This window comes from Ascaphus truei, chromosome 1 (genome assembly GCF_040206685.1).
Source record: "Ascaphus truei isolate aAscTru1 chromosome 1, aAscTru1.hap1, whole genome shotgun sequence".
In the NCBI taxonomy this organism is placed as follows: domain Eukaryota; kingdom Metazoa; phylum Chordata; class Amphibia; order Anura; family Ascaphidae; genus Ascaphus; species Ascaphus truei.
The window spans coordinates 274,085,245-274,097,104 of NC_134483.1; the positions used below are offsets into that span (position 1 = coordinate 274,085,245).

At 48.0% G+C, this 11,860-nt stretch overlaps 1 protein-coding gene across 1 annotated transcript; it reads left to right on the forward strand.

Annotated features, from left to right (window-relative positions):
* The first annotated feature begins 9,789 nt into the window (after positions 1 to 9,789).
* LOC142470704 (uncharacterized) lies at positions 9,790 to 11,491 on the forward strand. The gene is made up of 2 exons (XM_075577352.1): positions 9,790 to 9,863; positions 10,227 to 11,491. Exons 1-2 carry the CDS (start codon positions 9,815 to 9,817, stop codon positions 11,372 to 11,374), a joined length of 1,197 nt encoding a protein of 398 aa, XP_075433467.1. The 5' UTR covers positions 9,790 to 9,814; the 3' UTR covers positions 11,375 to 11,491.
* Positions 11,492 to 11,860: the final 369 nt, after the last annotated feature.

Consider the following 11,860-nt stretch of genomic DNA (forward strand, 5'->3'; position numbering starts at 1 on the left):
TGAGCACAGCAAGGGTTAAGGTGCATACCCAGAAAAACACCCACAGACAGCCGTTTCGACCTTGATGGGTCTCATCAGTGTGGGGTTGATTTTACTGGGAATGCAAGAGAGGCTATGGGATAGGCTAAACCATAATACTGAGTTAAGTTATGGTGAGTAAAAAAAGTGACAAAAACCCTCCACAGGAAAGCAAATATGCAAATATAACTGTATGCTCATCTGCATGTCTTAGGCAGGTCTGCAACCCCGCCTTTGGCAATCCCAAGAGGCTGCTGGGAATTGTAGTCCACTCAGACCTCTTTAGCATTGGGACCGCGTGCGCTACCCTTACTGTACCTGCGCGACCCTGTAATGGCTATCGAGGTGGTTCTAAGCATGTGCGACCTCACGCCAACCTTAACATTGCCGCCGGCACTCCTGGCACTGTACAGCGCGTGCGCGACTACACTGTGCAACCGCGAGCAGACACAATGGTTGCCCCCGCTAGCCGGGTGCGCCGCCGAGGCTCCGAGGACTCGGAGCGCTCCCTGCTCCGCCCCTCACCCTCGCGTTGTGCCGGTGGGTCCGTCACTGCCTCCGGCGGCACCCGCGACCGCTCGGCACTTAGTGAGGGGGGTCTCTGGGACCAAAATAAGACCGGGGCTACAGAGATAACACCATACACAAATGAAATCCCCGGCGCATGATATGGACAGACAACAGAATGGATTACCACTAAAGTTGACAAGAGTCCAATAGATATACACAGTGGATAAAAGTTTGGATATTTTCCATATAAAAGTTCTGCTCCAGTGCTGTCCTCCTCAGCGATGTTATCCTAATGTATAATACACAAGAGGAGAGAAAAACACACCATAGTGCAGTATGCAAAGTCCAAAATCTTGTACCCTGTAGAACCCAATATAAAATGCCTACCTACAAAGTGAGCATGCAATGCATGCGGTGGATAGGATCTATGCTTGTGTCAACGTCTTCTCCCGCCGTTCCACGAACCCCACGTGTTCCAGTCTCTCTGGCTCTGTTTCTCTCCCAGCACTCCCCCTCTACCAGCACTCAATTTCTTTCCCCAAAAGATAAATATAAGGGGGAAAACCAAATGGTGCAGAACTGCAAAGCTTTAATTTAAAACACATACACACACAGAGAATCACACTTACAGTGTGTCTCTGCTGACAATAAAACACAATTGCCATCCGCAGCTTGTCCGAACCGGAGCTCCAGCTGATGCTAGTGATAGCCGCCACCCCTTTACCCGGCATGCGTAATGATAGCGTCACTGCAAAAGCGTCCTCCACACTCCTTTGGACGTCAACTAAATCAGGCTTCTCCCAACATGTTTCGTGAAGATGCCAGTCACTTACTCAGGGGATTGTGGAGCCTAACAATCCCTTGTCTTTATATACCTAAACAGTTAACCCCCTAATCGCCAAACTTAAAGGGGAACTGCTAATACTAGTGTAGCCCCCTGTAAAAAGCACAGGCTATACCTATCTTCCTTCTACTGTGGTATGTCCTGTTAAGATCAGGCACCAGTAATCATCATGGGTTTTCCCCCTTCATAGCCCTATCCTGAGTGGTAGATGCAGGCCTGGACTCTGCTGCAGGCGTGAGCAAGAGGGGAGGTTTTGCTGACATCATGAGGGGCGGGGCTAGCTCTATATTTAGCAGCCAACTCCTGTGAGTAGAGTTAGTTGATAGTGATATCGAGAGTCTGGATTTGCCGGTTAGTTATGCCGGGAGTATACAGTTCAGTTAATATGCCGTGAGTCGAAGAATCCTGCGGATCGGTCCGAGGAGTTGGAGGAGACCGCGGTCTCCCCTGCGCAGAGTGCTGGAGCAGAGAGAGAGGAGTGGAAAAATTCAGCTTCCTTTAGTAGAGCTGATAGAATTATAGACTTGGTGGACCAATGTCCTCACCCCACTGCCAGGGTGATGGGGAGAATCCAAGCCCCACCGTGAGGATAACCTCGGGGGTTGGCCACGGGGTATTGAAGCCCTAGCCCAGACCATCCTGTCAGAGGAGAGACTTGGAGGGAAGGAGAGGAGGAATTATCTGTGTGGAAGGAGAGCGGCGTAATAACAAGTCTTTGCTGTTGTTGTTGCGGCTACTGGAAGCCACTACCGTTGGGAGATTGCTGATCTGTCAATAAAAGAGACTATTCGTTATTACCAAAGACTGTGTGTGAATTGGAAGGTATTACCCTGGGACCCAAGGGGTTCATCTATACAGGTCCTGTCCCATATTCCTGGTAGTATAGAAGTTTAAGGCACTGCACCACTAAGAGAAGATGGAGGCTATCACCCCAGAAGCCCGGTCCTGGCTCCCCCACAACATCGCGGGAAGCTCAGACCCTCCTGTTCCTCACAGGTATGCACCACACCGCATGTAATCTGCCCTCATGCACCCTAGACACCACCGTAAAGTATGGGGGAGGGGGGAAGCAGGGTTACATTTGGAGGCGCTGCTGAGAGATATGTCAGAACAGGACCGACTTATAGCAAGGCGGAACGGGCAGAGCGAGATGCACTCTCCGTGCAAGTGTTGGAGAATGATGGGCGCCCATAGGAGGTGGCGTAGGAAGGGTGAATAGTTAGAGCTGACCGAGTACCTTGAGGCAGGTAGCGTGAGGCAACTGGGGGGGGTCAGCCTGTTAACCAGTCCAGGGACCATGGCCCAGGGCCCACGCTATGAGTGGCCAAAAGCAGGAGATGCCCGTACCTAGAAAAGAGCTACCCTAGCTATCACACACACACACGCACCACAGAACACTTGCATGGTAGACATCGAGTACAGTGCATGGAGGAGAGGAGTTCCGCTGAGCCTGGGGTACAAGCCACCTCAATTTAGTGAGAAACAAGATGCAGAGTACACAGTTAACAGTCAGTCAGTGTTTTTTAGGTATGAGATACCCGTTAGACACTGAGGATAGGGCACATGGGCGTTTGGAGGACTCGTCCAAGATGGCGGCCATCCCTACATGTGCTCCGGGGAGCAAGGACAGTGATCTAAAATGGCGGTTCCCGCCAAGCCCGGAGCAAGCACGTGTGTTGTGCACAGAGACTATTAGGAGAATGTGGCTGGATATGTGTAATAATTTGTCGCCAAGCCCACCCACCTGTGCCGTGAATGGTCAGAAGGCCAGGCCACGTCATGCTGAAGAAGAAAAGATCCCACCTCTGGATTCCACCAGAGGGAGGGGGAAAACGGAGAACCAATCAGGAGAGTCCTCCCCAGCGAAGGGAGGGACCGGAAGCCTGAGCGAAGAGCTTCACTTTTGTCTGGCATTCGAGGAGCAAGGAGCTGGAACACTGAGCTGTTCTCACCCTGAGCGAACCATGTCCGAGAGGAGTACTTCCATCTACCAATTACCAGGAGGCCTACTGGTAGTGGAGGTAGCTGAGCATGAATACATTCGGTGTTTGTGCGTCCACTGCGGGATACCGGGCGCGGTACCGAGCACCAGGGCCCGATGCCCTCAATGTGGCACGTTTTATCTTTGGCCGAATGAACCGTGGCCTTTGTTTGGAACCCCGCGGGGTGCCTCTCCGGGAACATTGACAGAGGTGGCGGAAGGTAAAGAAAAGACTGCCCTGGGTCCCCGTTATACCAAATCGGGAGGAACCAAGGCTCAGCTCGCTATTGAACTAAGCGAGCTGGCAACAGAGAAGAGCGCGACCACAGTGGAGGTACCCGAGCGAGAACACTTTGTACCTATACCCACTGGTTGTATCGCCGAAGAACCAGGTGACTCCCAAGCGGAGGAACCGATCGTGATTTCTTCAGAGGATGAGATTGGTGTGACATCGGTGGCGATGCGCCTACCGGCAAACCACCCCAAAGGCATCAAGAGAGAGCAGACAAGTCTGGAGACCATCCGACGGCGAGCGCTGGTGTGGCCGGAGGCCCTTAAGAGTCCCACCGCTGTGGTGACTCCCAGTGCGGCGGAGACGGAGACAGAGACCGTGACGATCCTAGAGGAGCCCGATGTCATCAAAAAGCAGCGGAGCATTAAGGAGACTCCACCACCCCCTTACTCCCGCCAGGCGCAGACCGCACTCACGGCGAATGAGAAAGAGAGGCTTGAGGCCTACTTGTTTGGCCGTGTACCGGATGCTCCGCCACCGCCCCCGCAGGTCCTCGACGCACTTCCGGTGCGTGACCACGGAGCGGATGGAGATTCTGCAGGCGATCCTGACGACGTCGTTTCCGGTTCCACCGTAAAGCGAAGGCCTGGAGGAGTGTTCTCCTCTCGCAGCATAGGCTCAGCCATTGCCCCGGCTATCCTACAGAGTCGAGGCCCCTCCCGAGAAGCCAGAAGTATGGCGGGGAGTGCCTCAAAGCACCGGTTCCTTTGGCGTGGTGTCACCCGCTTGCTGGACAATGCCCTGGACGTTCCCCCATCCCCAGCCCCTAGCTCCACTGCCCCGGCCACTGCCCCTGCCCCGTCACGAGGGGGCCCGTGGGTCTCACACTCCAGTAGAGGCTGGGTCTACCAGCAAAGTGGTGCACAAAATGAACCCCACTACATATTATAATGCCAAGGGAAGGAGAGATTGCTCGCGATCTACTGATGTGGGTACGTCCGGTGTATCATCACAGGTAGAGTCTGATGTAGAACGCACTAGTCAGTCCGCAGAGTACGAACACCGCGATAAATGGTGGGCGCCTTTGTTCACCGGATATCACGAGGGGATGGACCGTACGCGGTTGTTGTTAATTAAGAACGATGTAGTAGATCATTGGTGGGCAGCTGGTTCTTTCACTCCGCAGGAGATGGAGGATGAGTTAGATCACCGGTTTAGGGAGATAGAACAGAAACGCATTGTACCTCAAGGCCCCAGTATATTGTACGATGAGGTAGCTCCAGAGGAGCCTTGGAGTTTGGGTACTGCCGAGCAGGGCAGGGCACCGCACACTCACCAAACTAAGTCGAGCTGACCGGGCCATAGTCGCTAGATACCGGCAGTCACACGGGTATGAGAATCCCTACGTGCCTGAGCCCATCATGAGAAATTGAAGAGAACCGAGACAGTTGGCTCAGGGAGGCAGTCCAGGAATACCTTCGGACCAAGTTCGGTCAGGGAGGGTATCACATGAGGATAAGATTAGTGAGCTAGTACGCATATGGAGCATCGGTAGGTGTATCTACATGCACGGTGTTACATACAGGCCTGAGCATGGGCCGGTTCAGTCGTTCGCTGTGACCGTCACGGATCATAATGGACGGCGGGTAAGAAAGCCTGATCCAAGGCACTATCTGTAGGGTTCTCCATGTTGGGAGTACCCGGGTGTACTTGTATTGAACTACCTCATTATGACAATGTTATGTGTGCTGTTTCCCAGGTGGTTCGCCGCAGGATGGGTCTGCTAAAAATAGGTCCAAGTGGGGACCATTGGATTCCACCATAGGGAGAGTGTAGCCCCCTGTAAACAGCACAGGCTATACCTATCTTCCTTCTACTGTGGTAAGTCCTGTTAAGATCAGGCACCAGTAATCATCATGGGTTTTGCCCCTTCATAGCCCTATCCTGAGTGGTAGATGCAGGCCTGGACTCTGCTGCAGGCGTGAGCAAGAGGGGAGGTTTTGCTGACATCATGAGGGGCGGGGCTAGCTCTATATTTAGCAGCCAACTCCTGTGAGTAGAGTTAGTTGATAGTGATATCGAGAGTCTGGAGTTGCCGGTTAGTTATGCCGGGAGTATGCAGTTCAGTTAGTATGCCGTGAGTCGAAGAATCCTGCGGATCGGTCCGAGGAGTTGGAGGAGACCGCAGTCTCCCCTGCGCAGAGTGCAGGAGCAGAGAGAGAGGAGTGGAAAGATTCAGCTTCCTTTAGTAGAGCTGATAGAATTATAGACTTGGTGGACCAATGCCCTCACCCCACTGCTAGGGGTGATGGGGAGAATCCAAGCCCCACCGCGAGGATAACCTCGGGGGTGGGCCACGGGGTACTGAATCCCTAGCCCAGACCATCCTGTCGGAGGAGAGACTTGGAGGGAAGGAGAGGAGGAATTATCTGTGTGGAAGGAGAGCGGCGTAATAACAAGTCTTTGCTGTTGTTGTTGCGGCTACTGGAAGCCACTACCGTTGGGAGATTGCTGATCTGTCAATAAAAGAGACTATGCGTTATTACCAAAGACTGTGTGTGAATTGGAAGGTATTACCCTGGGATCCAAGGGGTTCTTCTATACAGGTCCTGTCCCATATTCCTGGGAGTATAGAAGATGGAGGCGCTGCACCACTAAGAGAAGATGGAGGCTATCACCCCAGAAGCCCGGTCCTGGCTCCCCCTCAACATCGCGAGAAGCTTACGCCCTCCTGTTCCTCACAGGTATGCACCACACCGCATGTAATCTGCCCTCATGCACCCTAGACACCACCGTAGAGCCTGGGGGGGGGGGGGAAGCAGGGTTACACTTACATGAACTGTGCATGACTATGCAGGAGACCACAGAGAGACCTGATTGCTACACCTGGTCTGTGAGGTTGGAGGTCAAGCCTGCCAGCTAGCACAGACCTAAAAAACTGACACATGATACATGTCAAATTAAAAATATTAATTATTACAAAGGAACCAGGATAACACAGACTTAGGGCCTCATGCAGTAAGCGACGATTATGTGAAATCGGCAAGCTTATCGATTAGTCATGTTATTGGCGTTTTTCCCTCTCCGTATGCAGTAAGTGCCGAATACATTCAAAATCAACCAGAAAACAAATCCGCCCACTCTCACGATGATGAGCCGATCACACACAGGTGTATCGGCGTGCGTGGCGGGGTGCTGTTAGGTTGCACAATCACAAATCTTGCTGAATCAGGCGAAACAAGCATGTTTTTGATTGCGCGCCATATTTAAAGGCAACGTGTACTGCTAATCATTCTCTGTGTTGTTGGGAGTGAGAGAGAGAGAGAGACGCACAGAGCTGGACGATTGAACATTTGCATATTGACTGAGAGACTTGTTGTGTATTGGGTGAGCTTTGTCCTTTGTTGTTTTGTTTACATCTTTGTCTTGTTTTATATGTGGAAGTGGGTCGTGTGATTGCCTGTACATTTCTTGTCTGTTTTTTGTGAGTGCTGGAAGTATGCCCGCAAAGCGTGGGAAGAGTGATGCTGGTGGGAGTGGGAGTGCTACTCGTGGGAGTACGCGTCGGAGTGAACGTTCTGTTCAGGGGAGTGATGTTGCTGGTGCACCGAGTGGTGTTGCTGGGAGTGGGAGTGCTGTTGTTGGGAGTGGGAGTGCTGGTGCTGCGAGTGGTGTTGCTGGGAGTGGGAGTGCTGTTGTTGGGAGTGGGAGTGCTGTTGTTGGGAGTGGGAGTGCTGTTGCTGTGAGTGGGAGTGCTGGTGCTGGGAGTGGGAGTGCTGTTGCTGTGAGTGGGAGTGCTGGTGCTGGGAGTGCTGGTGCTAGGAGTGTGAGTGCTGGTGCTAGGAGTGGGAGTGCTGGTGCTAGGAGTGGGAGTGCTGGTGCTAGGAGTGGGAGTGCTGGTGCTGGGAGTGCTGCTGGTGGCGCAGTTGCTGATGGGGTGGATGGTGGTGGCGTGCTTGCTGGTGGCCAGCTTTTGGAGGCTCTTCCATTGGAAGAAGGAGAGTCCAGTCAGCACCAGCCAAGCTCTGACCCTAAACCTGCTCGGAAAAAACGTGTGGAGAAGCCACGTAATCCTCGCTTCAATGACCAGGAAAATAGGGCTCTTGTCACTGGCATTCTGGAGCACTATGACAGTATATATGGACATTTAGTAGGTAAGTGTAACTTTACATTTATTATTCAAATACATGTGATCCTAGGTCATCTGAGTTTTGTTCATATGCAAATATGGGTACACAATATCTTTCTATGTTCATTAGTGTGGAAACACAGCTTTTTATCATGCCTTACAAGGACAAATAAACACAGGCGGTCAATTTGCCAGAACTGCATACAATATGAATGCAACCTTGCTTACATGTATAGGTTTAGTAGTGAATGCTCATGTGCTGCACATATTACACATAAAACAGCATGTTTGCTATCACTTGGAACAGCTAGCAGTGTAGGAAACTGGTGCTTATATTATTATTCATTTACCTCATATCTTTTATATGTTTTTCAAGGGCGGACAAGTGCAGCAAGCAAAAAAGAAATGTGGGACACAATAGTCATTGGTGTCAATGCCTGTGGGAATAGTGTCAGGGACAAGTATCATTGTCGGAAAAGATTTGATGATATTAGGTCCAAATTGAAAAAGAAAATACAAGACCAACGCGTGCATGCTACTGGCACTGGAGGTGGGCCCACACCACAACGTCTCATATTGACTCCATTGGAGGAGCTGCTTCGGCCAAAATTACTTACCGTCGTCGTGGAAGGCTTGGCTGGTGACCGTGACATTGGAATTTATCCGTCACAATTTCCAGCAGGTGATAAATATTACTGTACTAGGCGTGTCGTTGCTTACAGTTATTTTGCATAGTTACACTGCTTTTTATACTGTCTTCACAATATAAGCATACCTGCATCTATATATGTATATGTCTGATTCTGTATATATATATCTCAAAATAGACATATATGTAGTAGTCCTACTAAAAGCAGTAACTAATATAGCACGTGCCATTGCGTGCTCATTTACATGTGAATTCCCAAAATGCATAGCTGCAGTGGAAGCAATTGATGGTGGGCGAAGATGGGGAACAACAGGGTAGTACACGTGTAACACATGTTCATGAGAAATTATTAGTAGCTACAGGTACAGAACAGAAATATGTATCATGTTATTGTGTATTTTATTGATTTTACTCCGACAAACATGACATTACTGCCTATTTTAAGCATGCATCAAAGAAATTGCATGTAACGGCCTACAAACATCACTGGCACTAACACATCTATAGTTGCTTATGAAAAGGTCCATTTTTGCTTTATGTCATATACAGACAGCATAATGAGGCACACGTAGCATATGTTATGTCATTGTTTTCATAACTTAAACACTGCAGATGACTACTTAGCTCATCTACCATTGTGTTAAAGCAGCTGCAATTAATATCTCATCACAGCATACACTTCAACAGAGGGGGTGGGGTTCAGCACACACACTAATTACAGCCTCATTTCACGGTCAACTTAGTTCACACCATTTGCACCTGTTTCAAGTCATTGAAAGGTGTGGCTGATTAGGCTTTTTGGGGAAGGGAATACCTTTCTTACAACCTGAATAGCACAACTGAAGTTAATCACACTCATTTGAAAGCTTAACTCTAGCTACTAAATGCCCCAACAACTCATTACTTATCAAAGCGTACGTCACACATTAGTTCACTCATATCTATAGTTGAACTACTATGAAAGACACATTATCACACACTGCATGTGTTGTCTTGTTGAGTCACAGCCACATTCAGGTGTGCCACATCTTCGATTAATGTACCACACATATCCTCTACCAAAAACAACACTTTTTGCAATATGACCACCTTCATGATAACCATTGTGAATGGTCATCTCATGATAGTTATGTACATTATGATACTGATATCACTACACAACATATGATTTTTATGTACTCATTTAATCTATTTATCCTCACGCATTACTGCAGAAACATAGTATGTTGTATGTTAGGGAACTCAAAAATTCTAAGTACACAGGCATGTACAGTGTTATTACAACTATTTATGTTCACTTTCACACACATTTTCGGTTAAGGAACTGATGTTGTTAGTTAATCATAAATACAGAACATACAATAAGTGTTTGTTCAATATTTACACATGTAAATGTAAAACTTATGTTATTGTTATATATAGTTGCCCCTGGAGGACATGTGTCACCTGAGATGGAACAAGTGTCTTCACCTGGGTCAGCCAGCTCAACACTACTAGAAGGTGAGTGTATCATTTGCTGGCCATATAATATGTGCTCTTCTATATGTTATGTTGTCATGTGCATTATTTGTTTTGCACATCTTCTTTAAATAGGATTACTTAGTGTCAGTGAAAATTAAGTGTAAGGCAACATGTATTGTGTTAGTGATGTTAATTATCATGTAGGACTTCTGAGTTTAGAGCAACTTTTCATTCATTCATATTTCATACTGAGTCCAAACATTATTCGTAAGTCAAGGTAGTTTTTAATGAGGTTATAAAACGTATGCTAACATGTTAGGTGTTACTTAGGACACAGTACAATTACATAGTAACACAGCATACATTAACATGCCATTTAATAATGTGTACATTTCTTTTTAGAACATCATGGTGATGAGGATGATGAGTATGATGAGGATGACGCCACAGAAGAGACTGAAATACAATCATGTGACCATGAAGAGGTGCCAATAGAAACTGTTGTACCGCCAAATCGTCCATCAACTTCCACATACGATGCAATTGTAGCTTCAGAGGGAAAAATAGTGGACGCAGAAAATCGTCGCCATTCAGACATGATGACAGTGCTGGAAAGGATGATTGGACTGCAGGAAGAAACAGTATCACAATTGGCACATCTCCACAGAGTCTTCATTGAAGTGCCTAAACAGTTGCAAAAAATCAACACCTCATTCGAAGCATTAGTTGTTCAGCAAACACAAGCTAATTACTGGAGAATGACTAATGTACCACAATTCAACACCTCCCAGCCAGGATCTGTTCATGCAGGTCAGTTTTCACCACATTCATCTGATATTCATTCACCAGGCCCAAATGTTACCGGTCAAGTAGCAGAGATTGCTGTGCAGGTTCCTGACGACATACTACCACTGCCATCTGTACAAAATCAGCAGCTGACACCTACAAAGGAGCCCACAAAAACAAAATACAAGCAGTTACTACTGACCAGTTTTTGGTCAAAAACAACAAAAGACACACATGAAACAGACCAACCATCACTTGTGCAGTGTCTACCAACTTGCTCACATGTGTCACTGGGCACAAGCCCTGTCCGTGAACAGTCACTACCCAAAAGCCCTGTAGGTGAATCGCTGCCCAAAAGCCCTGTAGGTGAGTCGCTGCCCAAAAGCCCTGTAGGTGAGTCGCTGCCCAAAAGCCCTGTAGGTGAATCGCTGCCCAAAAGCCCTGTAGGTGAATCACTGCCCAAAAGCCCTGTAGGTGAATCACTGCCCAAAAGCCCTGTAGGTGAGTCACTGGCCACAAGCCCTGTAGGTGAATCACTGCCCAAAAGCCCTGTAGGTGAGTCACTGGCCACAAGCCCTGTAGGTGAGTCACTGGCCACAAGCCCCGTAGGTGAACAGTCACTGGCCACAAGCCCTGCCCGTGAAGTGCCAGAGGCCACTCAAAGTGGCTCTGTTGTGCCTAAAGTTGGTGGCAAAAGAAAAAGGAAAATTCAAGAGACAACAAGCAGGCCTGTTACTCGCTCGCAAAAGGAACAAAAAAAATAAATGTTATAATTCAGAAAATATGTCTTTGGCCTTGTTTTGTTGACTTCACATTATCTAATTACTATTGTATGTATGCTGAAGACTGTGTTGTTTCCAAACTTTCAACTATGTTCTTGTACACGTGAAGTTTTGGAAATGTTAACACTCATAATTAATTGTGTTATAAATATTTATGTTGTAATCGTCTGTTCAGTAATGGTCCACCAGGAGCCAGTTGCTAAGTTTAGAGAAGCTGCCATTGACTTTGCAGCAAAACATTGCATTTGGGTGTGTTAATTGATGTAAGAATTGCATATGCATATTAGTCACATGCAATTATTAAAACACCTAAGTAAGTGCAAACATCTTTCTTGTACGTGTACAGCAGGATTATGTGTAAATTATTACTTACCTTTGCCTTGCTTGGCCATTGTAATTTTGTCCTTTAATCAGTTGTGTGTTCGTTTCTATAACATCTCAGAATGTATAATAATATATATACACACA

Bases quoted from the DNA above. Each gene is read 5' to 3' on its own strand.
- LOC142470704 (XM_075577352.1), top strand. From the start codon at position 9,815: ATGGAACAAGTGTCTTCACCTGGGTCAGCCAGCTCAACACTACTAGAA. The intron at 9,864-10,226 runs GTGAGTGTATCA...ATTTCTTTTTAG, and splicing joins CAGCTCAACACTACTAGAAG to AACATCATGGTGATGAGGAT.